Source organism: Nicotiana sylvestris, chromosome 11 (genome assembly GCF_000393655.2).
Source record: "Nicotiana sylvestris chromosome 11, ASM39365v2, whole genome shotgun sequence".
NCBI classification, from domain to species: Eukaryota; Viridiplantae; Streptophyta; class Magnoliopsida; order Solanales; family Solanaceae; genus Nicotiana; species Nicotiana sylvestris.
The window spans coordinates 105,394,693-105,412,896 of record NC_091067.1 but is presented as its reverse complement, the minus strand read 5'-3'; the positions used below and the strand labels follow the sequence as shown (position 1 = coordinate 105,412,896).

General features: G+C 37.5%; 1 protein-coding gene across 1 annotated transcript; it reads left to right on the top strand.

Moving 5' to 3' along the window:
• Positions 1–1,100: 1,100 nt before the first annotated feature.
• Positions 1,101–17,498, top strand: LOC104222904 (membrane steroid-binding protein 2-like). The gene is made up of 2 exons (XM_070162285.1): positions 1,101–1,492; positions 16,882–17,498. Exons 1-2 carry the CDS (start codon positions 1,182–1,184, stop codon positions 17,276–17,278), a joined length of 708 nt encoding a protein of 235 aa, XP_070018386.1. The 5' UTR covers positions 1,101–1,181; the 3' UTR covers positions 17,279–17,498.
• Positions 17,499–18,204: the final 706 nt, after the last annotated feature.

Here is an 18,204-nt window from a genome sequence, read left to right as displayed (position 1 = left end):
TTATTGCATAGCTAGTTTGATGACTTTGAAGTCCTCTAAGAGTTGAGCATGGAAGAAAATAGTTATTTTATCACTGCAATGTACCTAAACTATTTAAGATGCCCAAAAGTACAAGTAATCTGCAAACAATGAGCATATGATATGTACTGCCATAAATAAAATGATTATAATGATACATACCTTAATAAAATATGGCTCAACTTAGTGGGAGTTAAGAATAAAATTAGAGCTCCGTGCTGATAACGTGTTATAAAATAAAAGCAATGCAGTAAAATATAAATAAGAAGAGATAGAAAAAAGGAAAAAGTCGTTTCTTCTTTCACTTTGGTGTATCTTTCCATTGCAATTACATAGCCTTTTATAGGCATAAAAAGTAAAGATGATGGACATAAAGTAGGAGATTTAATCTTTAAGCTATTCACAACATGGACATCCAATATAGCATCCAATGTACAAACTATGTTATTCACAACATGGATATCCAATGTAGCATCCAATGTACAAACTATTTATAACAATATATTTATAATAGAACAATTGTTTTGAGTTCATTTATGGAATCACAAAGTTGGTAAAACAGTCCAAAAACAACCGAACACCTCAAATGGTCCCACACTTAGAAGTCGTTTGGTAGGAGGTATTAGAAAAAATAATGCAACCATTAACTCTATGCAATACTAATACCTTGCTTGGTACATTTTTTCAACATGTGTATAACTAATACTTGTATTAGTTATATATCATACTTGGTATTGTCGTATGCATTAGTAATGCATAGAAAACCATGACATTAGTAATACCAAGGCTATTAATGCATGCATTAATATGTTTAAAGACAAAATTGTCCTTAAAGTCCTTTAAAGCTAGAGAATATGGAGGGTATTTCTGTAAACAACTATTTTTCTTAAAAATTATGCAATGTATTATAATTTTAATACACCACACCAAACAGTATATAAAAAATAATATATGCACAGCTAATACTTGCATTAGTAACACATACATTATTAATGCATGCATTACTAATATACCTTAGTCCGCATTATTATTATTATTATTATTATTATTATGCATCCTACCAAACCACCCATTACACTCCTATCCCCTCTATCTCACAAACCCCAATTTAAAACCTCTCTGTATTTCTCGCCCCACTTCCCTTACACCTCCAATAAAGAACTATGGCCCTGCAGCTATGGGAAAACTTGAAAGATTCAATCTTTGACTACACAGGTCTTTCCCCTACAACTTTTTTCACAGTTGTTGCTTTAGGACTTGCTTTGTGCTATTTTGTCTCAGGGTTTTTCAGCTCACCGGATCATGTTCACCACCAAAGGTCTAGAAATTTTGAGGAACAAATGGAGCCGCTTCCCCCTCCTGTTCAGCTTGGTGAAATATCTGAAGAGGAGTTGAAACAGTATGATGGGTCTGATCCAAAGAAGCCTTTGTTGATGGCTATCAAAGGTCAGCTCTATGATGTTTCGCAAAGCAGGTTTGTTTCCTTTGTATTTTAGTGTTTTATGCTGATTTTTGAAGGTGTTTGATTGATTTTAAAGTTTTGCATTTTAGCTAATTTTTGGTATTTTTCTTTGAGTTTTTAGGATTTTTTGGCTTTTCCTTTTTCTGTGGAAGTTTTTGTTCGTGATTGTTCATTAATTACCTTTTCTTGATCTATTATGAAAAGGCTTTTATTTGACTTTGGAGAATAAAAAGGTGCCTGTAAAAGTGCCTAATACAAGGGGTAGAATCAATCTCCCTTTTTTTGTTTCGTTCAAGTTACTGTGAATTGCTTTTTCTTGTCCTTTGGAGGTAAAAAGTGTGAACTTTTTCTTATTAAAAAAAATTGTGTGAACTTTACTGAAGTCCTTAGACAGTTTAATCTGCTAATTACACAACGTGGAATTGGAAATTTGTTGAATAAAGGAGGTAATTAGGAGTTAGTGGTGTAGGTGCGTCACTCGATTTGCTTTCCTTCTTAGCTTGCTTTCTCTATCCAACACCGTAAAGCAAAAAGGTATAGTTTAAAGATTTCCTTTTGCAAGGATACCTCGATTGGTTGTTTAAGTGGGTCAATTTGCTAGCCTGGGTCCATAAGGATTGAGGTCTAATCCAAGGCCGTAAGATTCTCTTTAATTTTATTATGATAAAGACTTCTGAATCTGAATATACGTATGAATATTAAGATCTTACTACCGCTACCTAAAGTAGCTGAAGGACATTTACGACGGTCGTGTCCTGTTTGTGATTATATGCCACATTTACGCGCATAAACGGTATCACCAACATTCATTTGGTTCCGTATACACGTTCTTTTTTGCACTTGTCGTTGACGCAAATACTCCTTGTTACACACTATTTTAAATGATTCCGGCGGCCAATAATGCTCAACAACCACTGGCTCCACTTGTCCACTATAGGTGTTTAAATATGCAGCAACACTATATTCTTTATCAACGTAGCTGGTTGTCGCGAAACCTGTATGTTGAAAGCACTTCATGGCATGTGGTAGATGGACCATTTCCGACAAGAGCATAACCTTCTGGCTTCATTTACGGTGTGTGTATTATTCCCCCGGTTTTGATGGATAGTGGTGTGAACTTCAAAAATATTTCGCTCGTCGCAATACTGTAAATATGAATGTCAATGTGCTTGCCTCCTGTATTTCTCAAATCTTTTCATTGGTATTGGCATAAATTCAACAACCATTTCCATCAATGACGATGCACCTCTAGCCCTTTCAACAAACCTCTCTTCCATCTGCTTGAATGACATCTGCACCATGGCAGTGACAGGCAATCCACGTGCAGACTTCAATAACCCGTTGAAAGACTCTAACACATTTGTTGTGAGAATTCCCCATCTTCTGCCACCATCCGCATGCAAAGTCCACTTGTCAAGCTCATGTTGCATCAACCAAAGATAAGCTCTTGGTCTTCCTGTCTGATCGATTCCATGCGCCTCCTGAATTTACACTCTTGGTACTCTGTTGCAGCCATCCACATTAAATCATGCAAATTCTCGTTGGGATGTGCCTTCTGTAAATTGACCTTCAGGTGCCTCACATAGTAACAGTGGTAGGCAATGGTTCTTGCCATGCAGGCAAATTCTTTAAAGAAATTAAAATACCGCCATGCTGATCATATATTAGACAAATAGCTGAACGTTCTCCGACAACGTGCTCCTTCAAGTGGTTCAAAAATAGTGTCCATGTCTCTTGGCTTTCATTGGCACAAATAGCAAAAGCTAGGGGAAATATACTTCCATTAGCATCTACTGCAATGGCGATCAACAACTTAATAAATACCATGCAATCCATAAACATGAGCGCCGTCTATGGATATTACTGGCCGACAATGCACAAAAACCATCAATTGCTAGTTTAAATGCCCAGAACACATCTGAATATATGTTCTAGTATTCTCGGACTTCACTCAAGCTTACATTCAACAACAGTCCCGGGATTAAAGTGTTGCAATGCGACCGTGTAACTGGGTAAAGATGCAAAGGACTTATCCCAGTTACCTTAAACAATTTCAAACGCACGTTTGCGCCCGAGAAATGCCTTTCTTTTGGTAATGGTACACCCATATTCCTGGTGGACAGATGTTATATACTCTTTGATCTTGTACCTTATGGACGCTTCTATGTGCGGAATCAAGACAAGAGAAATCAAGTCAACATTCAAGTTAAAATGATTCCTACTGAATCTGTCCATTTCACAATTGTGGGTGCTAATGTATTTACCCACAACCCATATATTTGTTTTCTTCTTCCTCACACGCAGCATCCAATTTCAACCCGTAAACCATCTACGGCAAATAACCTAGTATACATCCGGAGATGACTCATGAACCACGAACTCACGACACTCTTTTACGTTGTACATTCGCACCGCCCTGCTTAGGCGCGCTTTATCAAGAAATGACATGCCTTTTGACAACAATGTTGCTCTAGATTCATCCCACATTGCTGTCCGAATTCGTCAATATCCCTTGTGAGGGCATTCACATCCGGCATACTTGGCAAATGATCAAGGTAGGGAATCTCCCTTGAATGAAACGACACGTGGGACTCGTACACTCATGGTCTAACGGGAGGTTCAACATGCTCTCTCGTCAAATCAGGTTCAACATTCTCTTCCTTCTCATCATCACCCTCATCAGGGAAGGGTGTGTCATCTCTAGACTCATCGGCATTGTTGTCATAATCACTATTCTCTTCCTGACTCTGCGTATCTGTCAGACCCCGATTAAATATGTCGTCTTCGGGCAATTGAGTAAGGACAAGACCTTCAAGTTGTTCGTTTTCACTGCACAACCAATAAAATAATGAGTTACTCAAATTGATCGAAACTTTATCACTACACTTACAAAATCATAATGTATTGGTATCCCATGATGCATATTATCCTGTTGATGATGACTCCCGGATGGACCACCATTATCCAACACACCAAAACTAGGCATATTCCAACTGGCCGTTGGTTCATAACTTGTAAAATTCATATCTGGCCGGTACACCCTGTGGAATATATAAGTGTTAGTACAAATTCAATACCCAAAAATAAGCATCGTAACATAAAGGAAAATTGAAATTTACCGCTCGGCTTGTGGATTATGTAAACTAGGGGAGTAATTATTTCCTCGCTTCTCATTTGCTCGTGGAGATAAGTTTAGATCAGGCCAAACTACCTGTTCGGCTAAAAATGCTCCAAAATAACCACCCGATGATTGAGGGATATCCCTACTTTGCGTAACATCATTATTGCGAACGTCTTCAATCTTAACGTACATTTCCAAGTTCCAACAGTTTTATCATAAGAAGTTCCCGGTATTCATCCGGAGTCCTCAAAAAATCTCTCAGAGTTTCATCGTCTTCGATGTTAACCTCAGCATAACAAGCAACCCCTTGCGAAGTCACAGAATACGGATATCTTTCGGTTATTTTAATTTTTACCGAACGTTTGCTCGCACTCATTTTATTACATAACAACGATAACAATTTATCGTATTCCATTGTAAGTGGCAACTTAACATGATACTGTGGAGATAAACTATAGCTTACTGAGTTATTCGCCACCACAACCTCACTTCCACATCCCCCAATATAATGAAATCCTAATTCTTCGCTCTTTAGTCATTTTGACTAAATGAAAAATAGCTTAACGAAGAAATATTTCAGAAGACTTGAAAATATTTATGAATGGATCTTTACAAAATCCTTAACATCTTTAAATAAGGTAAAAACCAGTCCCGGGGTACAATTATTTGAGGTGTAGTACATATGAGCGCTATACCCAGTTGAATTATTGTTATATCAGTTAAGCCCTGAAAAATTATTGGTGAGCCTACATAATATATGTAGCGCGCTATACTTAACTCGACAAACGACCGTTAAGGTATAACGCCTTAAGCTAGGGCGTTATATATATTTTGGTTCCCAATTTTTTTCCACACATTTTGGTTCTTTGAGTCCAAAAGAACTACATTTTTGTTCCGGACTCCTCAAATTACCTATCATCTTATATATAGCAATTGACTTGAGCCTTGGGGTTTGCTCCCTTTCAAGGTCTCAAGTTCGAAACCCACTGGGTGCAAACAATTTTTGAGGGTCATCGGACTGGGTAAAACTTGAATTAACCGTGGTGCACTTGCGGGAAACTCCTTGCCGAGGGCCTGTGCACCCCCGGGATTAGTCGAGGCTCTTAGAGACTCGGACACCCGGTGCAAATCATAAAAAAATAAAAAAATAATCGAGGACTCAAATATAAGGAGCACCTCTGGTACATTATTAATCAAGTTAATGAGATGTTCTTTTTAATTTCACAACCCATCTCCTCCATAATCCAAGCGTGAATTTGAACTTTCTTCCATGCAACAAGCACGTTGAGTGACTACTTTCTCCATGTCCATAACGTTGATATGAATCTTCTCTATTTTGTGTAACAAGTGGACATAGGAAAATGATCTAACATCTTAAAATATGTCAGCCTAACATGGTATAGCTACCTCAATCAATTCCTTTACGATTCTAGTAGAAAGTTTCCGATTAATGCATAGCTTGACTTGCCTATCGGGATGAAAACAAAGGATCTTCAGTAGTATGTATTTTATGCAGGTCAATGTGCTAAATACTAATAAGAAACATTACAAAGTTCGCAAAAAATTTAAATACTATAATTTCTACCCAATTATACTCCCAACATGAAAATGCATATTATAATAACCAACTTGTGTACAATTTCTTTTAGTAAAGTGAACTATTTGATGTTTAATAGAATATAGCCATATTAAAATTGCAACAATGATGTGGATTGATTATCACATTCATTAAGAATATCCAAATCAAGACAACTCATCATTTTTGAATTTGGGTCAACTTCAAAAAGTGATGTATATACCAAACTATTCTTCCAGCTTTAATTTGTCTCATGTGCACTTGTTGACAAGTCACATGCACTTATAAGTACACTTTTTAAGACTATTTTTGTGAATGAGTAATTACACATCGACCATATTCTTGATAATTACTCAATTTTTGGACTTCAATAATAATTTTACAAAGTGTAATGGTAAGTGAATATGATTTGTAAACAAATGCACACGTAAAAGATGGACGATATAATTAATTTTGTAAATTGGTCAAAAGATGGTCACCATGTAAGTTATAATTGTATGTTGTGGAACTGAAAAATCTGCTCTCAGGCACACTCCCCGAGGAGCTTGAGAACCTGAAATTCTGAGTTCATATAAACTCCATCGGAGAGCCACTAGTGACGCGAGCCTACCCCTGCAAACAACTCCGACATCAAATCTCCCACGCGCGGCCAAGCGCCGGCGAGCACTCCACCACGCGCCGACGCGTGAGCCTACTCCGGGCAACTTTTCAACTTTTTTCTTCGGGACAGCCTCTTCAGCACCCTATTCCGACCCAACCTATCCTTGCAGTTCTAGATTCCGACCACTTTTACTTTTCTCCGGCGACGGGAAGCTTTTTTCGACCATTTTTCAATCATTTTTCATTTAGCTGCAAAACAAAATTCTCTCTTCTTCTTCTCAAGTCTGCAGAATACCATTACGGGGAGCTTCTCAACGGAGCCAAACAACTTCTTCTTCGGAATCAGTATTCACCCACTGTGATTACTACCAAACACCCTCTATAATTTTCATAACCTGAGCAGCTGGTTAGTACAATATGGGAGACAGCAGGATATACTTCAACGCCGGATTCAAATCTTTCGACATCACCAAATGGAACTCCAACAAAGATATATGGTTTGAATGGGTGGAGAGAAGCCGCAACATGATGAGACGTTTATCCATGGGTAGAAAGACAATGGAATGGATTTGCTTTGTACTTAAAGAAGCCTCGACAGATCAAAAGAATTTAGTGAAGAGATGGAAGTATAAGGACCAAACGACTGAACATTTCTACACTAGGAAATTTAACGCTCATGGAAGATATATGAGTATTCTGTCACTAAAGGGAGAAGGGAGGTCAGTTATTATAATCCCAGAGTTAGCTTTGAATGCAGGCTGGAAAGACATAGTAGCTAAGATAGAAAGATTCATCTATCATGCCCCCAAGCTGAATACCACAGTACCACCCAGAAACACTGTGGAAAACTATCCTTATGTCAAAGCAGTTAAGGAGAGTAAATGGCAATCCAATACCCTTCGAGAGGCAAATGTCAGTACAAACAATGGAGATATCTCTGTTTTGGAACCTTCAGGAGCGGAGGACACATGTTTACTAAAAAGATGCATTATTGGGTATTTTGGGAAAGAAAACACTGAGAGACCCACTTTAGCAGACATAAGGCGATGGGCTACTGCTTCATGGAACAAAACATATGGAGTCAACATGTATGACATGGCTGACAACATGTTTCTATTTGAGTTTTCGAACAGATACATGGCTGAGCAGATTCTGTAAGGAGAGTGGAGATGGAAAAAGTTCAAGCTTCATCTGGAATGGTGGAACTACACTGCTGGATGCATTCCAAACTCTCAAATTATGGAAATATGCTGGATTAGAGCCATGGGGATTCCCTTACATCTGTGGTCACAAAAGATCTTCAAAGAAATAGGAGATCTCTGTGGGGGATGGATAGCTACTGAAGAAGAAACTGATCTCAAAAATCACCTTAAGTGGGCTAGAATTCAAATTGTTGGTGATGGCAGAAAGATTCCTAATGAGATTGGGATTGAAAGAGAAGGGATCAAATTTTTCATCCCAATCTGGGCTGAAAAACAGGCAAGATTTGAGCTGAAGTCGTCGGAAAACACACATAGCTTTGGAGCATAGAGAAACATGGGCGACCAAGTGTAAAGCCCCGTAAATTCTTTTAGTTAACTCCTACTAATTTTGAGCTTGAGAATGCAATGTAATTAAATTTGAGCTACATAATTATTCGAGTGGAACAAAGTTATTGGAATGCTTAGGGACAATATCGATAGTTAATCATTGAATTAGTGGATGTTACAAGGTCATCAAATGCATTTGGAGCATTTCAAGTTTCTATTCATAAGTGCTGAAATTTTGAGAATTCAATGGTATGTAACCAACTTGAAGAGTTGGAATTTAATAAGGAAAACAAGGATTTAAAATCCTAGTCTTCAGATGGCAACGAGAAAGGATTTAGAAAACTAGGAAAAGTGGTTGGCCAACAAAGAGACAAGTGGGAGACAATGGAATTAATTAAATAACAAGGATAAGGAAATAAAGGAAGTAATTATGAAAGACAAAAGCAAGTGGGAAATAGAATGATTAAAGTTGAAGACCAAAATGTTGTTTCTGTGATGGAATAAATTAGAACCCAGTGAAGGCGTGCAACTCAGCACCCGAAATTTAGAATCCACAGTTGAAGTTTTTGTAGGCATTTTGTAAAGGGAGAGATTATATTATATTTGACTTGGTCTTGGGGATTAGAGAGAAGGAGCAACTATTTACCATTAATACATCTTCAAGGTAAGAATTAAATGCCTTTCTTTGATAAATTTGATTCATTTATTACATCTTTTAACCCTCCAACATCGTGTGATTCATAGATTTTTGAAGATAATCTCAAGGACATTTCAAGAAACTCAAATCTTGAAACTTTTAGGGTTTGACAAAGAGGTAATTTCTTCACTCCAATCTTATGTACCATACTCCACGGGCGTAGTAGAGTATATTTATGAAGTTAGATTTGTATTTAAACATCTATTCATAAAACCCTAGAAGCTAGTCTTGAAATTGAAAAGTTGGTTGGTAAGAATGATAAATAGTGATGGGTGTTGTTTGAACGATGTTATTTTGAGTTTATAGTGGAATGACTAGATTCCATAACAAGTTTAATGAATAAGTTGGAGTTAAAATTCAAGGATTGTCATTCAAATAATCAAATGAGGATTTTTGTTAAACTTACAAGATTAGATTTAAGTGTTAGATACTTAGTTGGCTTAGTAGGTATCGTTGTGATTCGTTCTTGAATTATGTGAGTTTGTATATGTAGATCGTGACTCATTGGCGTTATTGGATCATTTGTGATAAGGTTGGAAGCAATTTGGGGTACGTTGAAACTTACGACCCTCAGAACTTTTCTCCAAACTCATATCGAAACACGATTAAACTGAGTTTCAAAATGCGAGTCCTAGCTTGTGGGGACGAGTGAGTTGGGATTTTACCATTCTTGCATCATAAAAGATTTAAGTGATATGAATATTATTTTCCTGAAATGTTGTATCTTAATTAAAGAAAAAAAACTAAATAAATAAGGAATAACACTTGTAGTATTTTGAAATGAAAATACATGAGTTGTAAAATATCTTGGATATAGTTATTCTCAAATAGTTGATTTGGCTATAAATATCATCATTGATAAATGTAAAGGTTTAAGGAGTTACTTAAATTCACCGAGATTGACCTTGGACATTTTTCCTCATTAGGTCATGAAACTACACGTGCCAGTGTAGGCCTAGAACCTACCTTACGGTTGGGGACTACGGCAGAGTACTTCCCATTAGGGGTACTATTGTGCTACTTTATTAGCATGGCTGAGTCGATTCATGTGGCACAACGATGAGATGACCTGAGCAAGTAGTGTATATGATACTTGCCGCTAGGTACATAACCTAGTTGGCCTTCTTTCGTGTTGGTGATGGTATAGTGCTCCCGGTAAATGAAAAATCTAACATGATTTTGCAAAGATCAATGATAAAAGAAGACTTTGAAATATGTTTTACCATATTATTTTATTGTACTTTTTAAATTGTTAATTGATATGAATACTTCTTTCTTTATATCAATTATTATTGCATATCTTATGTCTTCTTAAATATCGTCATATTTTCTTTTTGGGGAACGGTTCATGATTCGTACTAGGCATGTGGAGCTTAGGCCTTTCGGCCACATTTTCATTTTCTATTTTTCAGGGACTGGACCTGAGCAACTTGGACCGCGTGGATGGGGTAGCTCTACATTTCCCGTTGACGTTATTTGGTGAGACTCCACGCTTGTATCTGTGGAGGACTTTATTATATTAATATCCTTTTGAGCCACCGGGTTATGCCTTGGCTGACTATTCCAGTTCGTGTCATAGAGATTCCATAAACAACAATAGTATTCATTTTGGGTTGTAATCCTATGGTTGTTTTGCGTATATCTTAAAATGATTGAAATTGAAGAGTCTTTCGCATCCTCCCATTAAGCATATAGATGTGTATTAATCTATAGGATGGTTCACTCGGGTCGGGTAGAATACCGGGTGTCAGCCACATAGTTTTAGGGCGTGACACCTAATGGGATGCACCATATTGCAAAATAATAATAAGGGAAAGACACAGGTGCAACATACGCAAGGTCCAAGTTTGACAAATCTAAGCATTAATGCGGCAAATAATGAGCTGAAATCAAATGGGTCTGATTTGGCTGCACAAGTCATTTTTAATGATCTCTCGTGTGAGGCCACTGATGAAATTAGGCTGGCGCCTTATATTGAGGAACTGAGGTGCACCTCTTACTTGAAAGTCAAAGAATCCAATCCAGGGGATCCAATTCCCATTGCAAACCTTGAAATTATGCCACAGACAATACATATGAGTTGCGATCAACCAAAAGGTGAAGCAGAGATAGGAATACCGGGACAGAAGGCAGGGGAGCATACCATAAACAAAAAGATGGGGGAAGATCAAGTTGAAAATGCATTGAAACACCAACAACAGCTAAAGCACTTCAACTCTATTCAAGATTGGGAAATCGAGGAGGTTACTCCTATATCAGTACAACAACACAATCCAGTAATGGATAAAGAGATGGATGCAAAACTGTGGGTTATGATCAAATTGGGGAAAATGTTTGGAGTGGATTTTCAAGGCCATGAAGAAGAAGCATTGGAGTTGCTAATGCAAATTGACAGTTGCAAACAAGTTAGAAGAGTAGAGACAGAGATGGAGGTGAAGAAACAAAGGTTCAAAGGCTCACTGGAATTAAAAGGATTAACCTCCTTTGATGTCAAATTCAAGAGTGATGGGAAAAGGAGCAGGGGAAGAGATCTATCTATTATTGCAATATGAAGATCAATTTAATTTCATGGAATGTAAGGGGATTAAATGACAAGAAGAAAAGGGAGATCATAAAAAGTCAAGTGCTGAATTGGAAGGCAGACATTATCTGTATGTAGGAGACAAAAGTGGAGGGGGATATCAAGAAAATAGTCAATCAAATTTGGGGTGGGAGATGGGTGAGGTTCGCATGTTTAGAAGCTAGCGGCACGAGAGGGGGGATTTTGTTACTATGGGATTGCAGAGTATAGAAAGGGGAGGTGTTACAGACTGGTGCATACACTTTGATATGCAAGTTCGAGGCTTTTTTACAGAATTTTCAATGTCATATAACAGGAGTGTATGCTCCAAATTGCAAAATAGAAAGAAGAACAGTATGGAGAGAAATTGGTGTAGTGAGGGGATTGATGGAAGGCCCTTGGGTAGTCTGTGGTGATTTTAACGTCACAAGGTACCCTTCTGAAAAACGGGAATGCTCGAGGAGGTCCAGAGAGATGGTGGAATTCTCGGATTTTGTAGAAGACATGGAGTTGATAGATCTTCAACTCGAAGGAGGCTACTATACTTGGTTCAAAGGGGATAATCATACGACCGCTTCTAGAATTGATAGATTTCTCATTTCAGAAGAATGAGATGAAAGCTTCAGAAATATCAAGTAAACTCTCCAACAAAGGCTGATTTCTGACCATTCACTAGTGGCTCTATGTTGTGGTGCCTGGGAACAAGCTAAATCATACTTTAAGTTTGAAAATTGGTGGCTGAACATGGAAGGTTTTGATGACAGAATTAGAAATTGGTGGACATCTTTTGAATTTTCAGGAAGACCAGACTATATTTTAGCTTGCAAATTAAAAGCTCTCAAAGGCAAGCTAAAAGAATGGAGCATAAGTTCTAAAGGAAATCTGGGATTGCAAAAATCAAAATTGCTGAGTCAATTGGCAGGTTTTGAGGCAACACAACAATTAAGAGCTTTGACAGAGGATGAATCAGTGAGGAAGGCAGCTACCCTCGTGGAGTTTGAGGATCACCTCAAGAACGAAGAAAGTGCATGGAGACAGAAATCAAGAGCTCTGTGGCTCAAAGAAGGGGATAGGAATACAAAGTTTTTACATCGTACTGCCAATGCACACAAGAGAAACAACAATATTGATCAACTAATGATTCAAGATGAAGCAGTAGAGGAGCCAGACAGAGTAAAGAATGTGATCATTGAATTCTACAAGGGGTTATACACAGAACCTGAAGAGTGGAGACCGGCAGTCAATTTCGAAAACAGTCCAAAAATCTCTGAATCAGAGGAGTTTTTACAGAGTAAATTTGAGGAACAAGAAGTCCTGAGCTGTCTGAAGATGTGTGCAACTGACAAGGCCCTAGATCCAGATGGATACACAATGGGTTTTTTCATTAAGTGCTGGGATATTTTGAAGCACGGCATCATGGAGGCCTTCAACAACTTCCATTCCCAGGAGATGTTTGAGAAAAGCCTCAATGCAACGTACATAGCCTTGATTCCAAAGAAGACAAGTGCGAAAGAATTGAGAGATTTCAGGCCAATCAGTCTGATAGGGAGTTTCTACAAACTGCTCTCAAAAGTCTTGACTGAAGGACTTAAGAGGCTGGTAGGAAAACTAGTAGATGCTCAACAAATGGCTTTCATCAAAGGAAGACAAATAATAGATGTAGTGTTGATTGCTAATGAGGCTGTGGATTCAAGAATCAAAAGGAAAGAACCCGGAATCCTATGCAAACTAGATATTGAGAAGGCTTATGATCATGTCAACTGGAGCTTTCTATTGAAATTGTTAGAACAAATGGGTTTTGGGCAGAAATGGATCAGTTGGATGAAATTTTGCATATCTATTGTTACATTCTCCATTCCCATAAATAGATCTCCTAAAAGTTTCTTCCATGCACACAAAGGTTTAAGACAAGGTGATCCTTTATCTCCCTTTCTATTCATTATAGCCATGGAAGGACTGAACAACATGATTAAAACGGCCAAAGTCAATGGATGGGTTAAAGGTTTCGAGGTTCACAGGAATGGGGCAAACAGTCTAGAGATCACACATCTTCAATATGCTGATGATACTCTAGTCTTCTGTGACGCTGAAGAGGAGTAACTTAGGTTTCTAAGGATTATCTTGGTCTTATTTGAGGGAATTTCGGGACTACACATCAACCGGAGAAAGAGCCATATTTATTCCATTAATGAAGTTAATAACATGGAGCAACTGACACAGATAATGGGAGGAGAAGTAGGGTCCCTACCTACTGTATACCTTGGGATGCCTCTTGGTGCAAGATCCAAATCCAAAGAGATCTGGAATTAAGTCATTGAAAAGTGTGAGAAGAAGTTGTCAAGATGGAAATTGCAATACCTATCAATGGGGGGGCAGGCTAGTTTTAATCAACTCAATATTAGACTCACTTCCTACTTACATGATGTCTTTGTTCCCAATTCCTGCCGGAATCATACAGAGACTGGACAAACTCCGAAGATCCCTCATTTGGCAAGGGAATTAGGAGAAAAAGGTCTTCCATTTAGTTAAATGGAAGACCCTCACAATGGGCAAAATACAAGGTGGTTTAGGAATAAGAAATTTGAAGAATCAAAGCAAGGCTCTTAGAATGAAATGGCTATGGTAATATTCTCAAGAACCTCAAACTTTATGGAGCAAAGTGATCAAAGCCAAGTACGATGAGGAAAATAACTGGGTGTCAAACAAAGTCAACACATCATATGGAGTTTGTATGTGGAAATCCATCAGCGAACTTTGGCCTATAATGAAGATTCACTCTTCCATAAGAGTGAACAACGGAATGAACACATCATTCTGGAATGATAATTGGTTGGGACATGAAGCCTAAAGGAAAGATACCCCGATATGTTTGGTTTGGCACAAAACCAGCATATGACAGTAGCTGATATGTGGAGTTATCAAGGATGGGAACTCGCTCTTAGAAGACTGTTGAATGACTGGGAGATAACAAGATTAGCTGACTTCTACAAAGAGCTGGAAGCATTTAAAGGATTACAGGTTTCACTTTGGTGGCCGAGGCACAACAGAGGGGCCTATCAGGTGAAGGATGCATATAAGATTTTGAATCAAAATGATCTTCAGATAGATGCTTTGCTATGGAAGCATATATGGAGAACAAAGATTCCATATAAGGTAGCATGTTTCTCTTGGCTACTAGCAAAGGAGGCTATTTTAACCCAGGATAATCTCATAAAAAGAGGAATTTCTCTGTGTTTAAGATGTTTCCTATGTGGGGAAAACGCAGAGACTGTTAGCCATTTATTTCTACATTGCAAGATAACAGACCAACTATGAAAAATCTTTATTTTAGGGGTATTTCTTGGACAATGCCATGCAGGATTAATGAAGTTCTTTATAGTTGGGAAAAAGCCGGTGCTGAAGCAACTAACAGAGATAGATGGAGGACTGTCCCGACTTGTATCTGGTGGACAGTTTGGAGAGAAAGGAATGCTAGATGTTTTGAAGATAAAGCAACCCAGTACAGAAGATCAAACTCAATTGTATTCTTCTTTTTTGTTTTTGGTGTAAACAGATTTACACAGAAGATACATTGACAATCGTAGACATACTAGGATCTTGCTAGGTTGCACACCAGCACATCTACTTACCACCTACTTGTAAATTTGGTTTTTAGTACAACCTATGTACTGATGTTATTAATATATACAAAAGTTATCAATTCAAAAAAAAAATATTGTAAATTGGTCTTCACAATTGACCCAATTAAAAAGTAACGAGATGCTTTATTACAAAAATGAAAAGTACTCCCTCCATCCTAATCTCTGTGGAAAGGAAGAGTTTTGAAGCTTGTGATCTAAAACAAGTCATGAATATTTATGTGACTATAAATCATCTCATTAAAGGTAAAATTAGAAGTTTAAAGTTAATTATTTTTAAATATAGAAAAGTGATATTCTTTTTCGTACAGACTGAAAAGCAAAGTGTGTCACATAAAATGGCACAGAGGAAGTAATGAGATATCATGATTTTCTGTCCTTTTTTTCTTGGATGATGCATGTTAGGAACGATCCATATTGCATTACAAATTTAGTATGGCTGCTAAAGTATTCTATTGGACATAACATAGTTCACTTAATTTATTAAATGAAATTGTAAAATATTTGAATTTTATTATATGTTTTCTCATGTTGGACTCTAACTAGGTATTCACCGAACATTTGCTCACACTCATTTTATTACATAATAACGATACCAATCTTTCGTACTCCATTGTAAGTGGCAACTTAACATGACAATGTGGAGATAAACTATAGCTTGCTGAGTTATTCGCCACCACAACCTCTTCCCCCTTCCCCCAATAAATGAACCCCTAATTCTTCGCTCTTTAGACATTATGACAAAATGCAAAATAACTTAACGAAGAAATATTTCAGAAGACTTGAAAATATTTATAAATGAATTTTTATAAAATTCTTAACCTCTTTAAATAAGGCAAAAATCAGTCCGGGGGTACAATTATTTGAGGTATATCGCCTTACATATTGGCACTATACTCAATTGAATTATTGTTATGTCAGTTAAGCCCAGAAGAATTATTGGTGGACCCACATAATATATATAGAGCGGTAAGCTAGGGCTTTATATATATAGCGCCCTAGCTTAAGGTGTTATACTTAATTGGGCAAACAGCCGTTAAGGTATAGCGCCTTAAGCTAGGGCATTATATATATTTTGGTTCCCAGTTTTTTTTTTCCCACACATTTTGGTTCTTTGAGTCCAAAAGAACCACATTTTGGTTCCGGACTCGAAGTTGAGGTAACAAAGGACTTTTATGTGATCTTAGGAGCTCAAGTTGTGCAGTTATAATTCAAGTGGTTTGGGACGTTGTAGATTGATATTTGAATTGTATTCTGATAATCTCCTGAATTCAACTTAGGGAAATCTTGTCTTTTCTTGATTTTCTTTATTTTATTAAATCCAAGCTGAAGCTAATTGCTTCAGATTTAACTCTTTTCTTTAGTTTGAACTATTTAGTGTTCTCCTAGTTATGATATCATTTTCAGGACTTCAAAATCTTTTGATTTGGAAATGTTCACTTGGTAACTTCTTTTTTTCAGCAAACAGAATCTTAAAAGTTCTCATATGTCTGAGGTCAAATTGTTTTCTTCATAATTCTGTCAATCCGATTATAGACTGAATTCATCAAGGACACAGTCCCTGGAATCAAATATCTGAGATGAGTTTGAAATAATTGGGAGGATTTTTGGTTTTTGCAATAGTTTTCCTACAATAGGTGTTGTCACCACATGTTTGTCTCTAAATCTGTGTCTATGCAGAATGTTCTATGGACCTGGGGGACCTTATGCATTGTTTGCTGGAAAGGATGCTAGTAGAGCTCTTGCCAAGATGTCCTTTGAGGAAAAAGATCTCACTGGTGATATATCTGGGCTTGGTGCATTTGAGCTTGACGCGTTACAGGATTGGGAGTACAAGTTCATGAGCAAATATGTTAAGGTTGGGACTGTCAAGCAGACAGTAGTGCCTGTAAGCGACGGGACAGCTAATATTGAACATGTCGAAGCAAATAATCACGATGCTAAACCAGCAGAAGGTGGTGCATCAGAGAGTGTCAAGCCATCAGAAAATGCTGATCTCTGTAACGAGGCTTCATCAGATAGCATTCCTGCTGAAACTGTGAACAAGTTTGATGGTGATACTGACAAGCAGGAATAATTACAACCAATTTTTATGAGCAAGCTGAGAACTGGAGATAACAGCTTCCGTAAAAGCATGACACTTGGTGCATGTGTATTATCTTGTATCAGATGGATGTTGATTCTAGAGCACGAAACTTCTTAGATAGTCGAAGTTAGTTGAAATGTCTAGTATGTTGTATAAACAATGAACAAGCACTTACCAAGATAATGATTATAAATAAATTTTACTTCCAACATTGGTAGGATTCTTGGAGGTTATACTTGAGTAGCACTCAGCAACAGTTGACTTGCATTTCCCAAGCATTGAGAATTCCCATTTGTCTAATATATATAAACAAGTGTATCTCTTCTAGTTGTTATCTCTACCCTACATCCAAAGCCCTTGTTCCCTGCCCCTTTGTTTATGTGTTGTATTTGTGGCACTCTATTGATTTCCTCTGAAGGAGAAGTGGTGTAGTTTGGTGTTAGAACCGAATTGAAGGATCCTGCATATTGATTTTGCTTCAGTATATGCTCATCACAATAAGAAGCTTTTACCATTACCATATACTGCAGTTGGTGTTATTGTGACCAAAGCTGCAAAGTTGTCCTAGACCAAATGGATTAGGCTGAAGGGAACAGTGACTTTAATCTTTTAGCAATGGGATTAGCTGTTATATACCAAAACAGGTCTTAGTTAATCCCTATTACTACTAGTCGTTGTTTGAACAAAAGATCTTATAAGATTAATGCAAGGAATGGACAGATGCGTGAGTAGCCTATGTAATTCCAAGTAGCAATCGAACTGCATCTGTTCCCGATTTCTTTTTCTTGATTGGGAGCAATCCTCACCAGTAGCAGGAGCTCTTCCATGCATTTTTACTACAGCTAATAATATTACTAACGCTGCTAGTAATTCGTCAAGGGTACTCACTCTGCTCGATTCGATGAACTTACACAACA

What these genes read in the sequence shown, in the direction of transcription:
- LOC104222904 (XM_070162285.1), top strand. Translation starts at nt 1,182, where the DNA reads ATGGCCCTGCAGCTATGGGAAAACTTGAAAGATTCAATCTTTGACTAC. An exon ending in TATGATGTTTCGCAAAGCAG is followed by an intron (nt 1,493 to 16,881) that starts GTTTGTTTCCTT and finishes GTGTCTATGCAG; the next exon opens with AATGTTCTATGGACCTGGGG.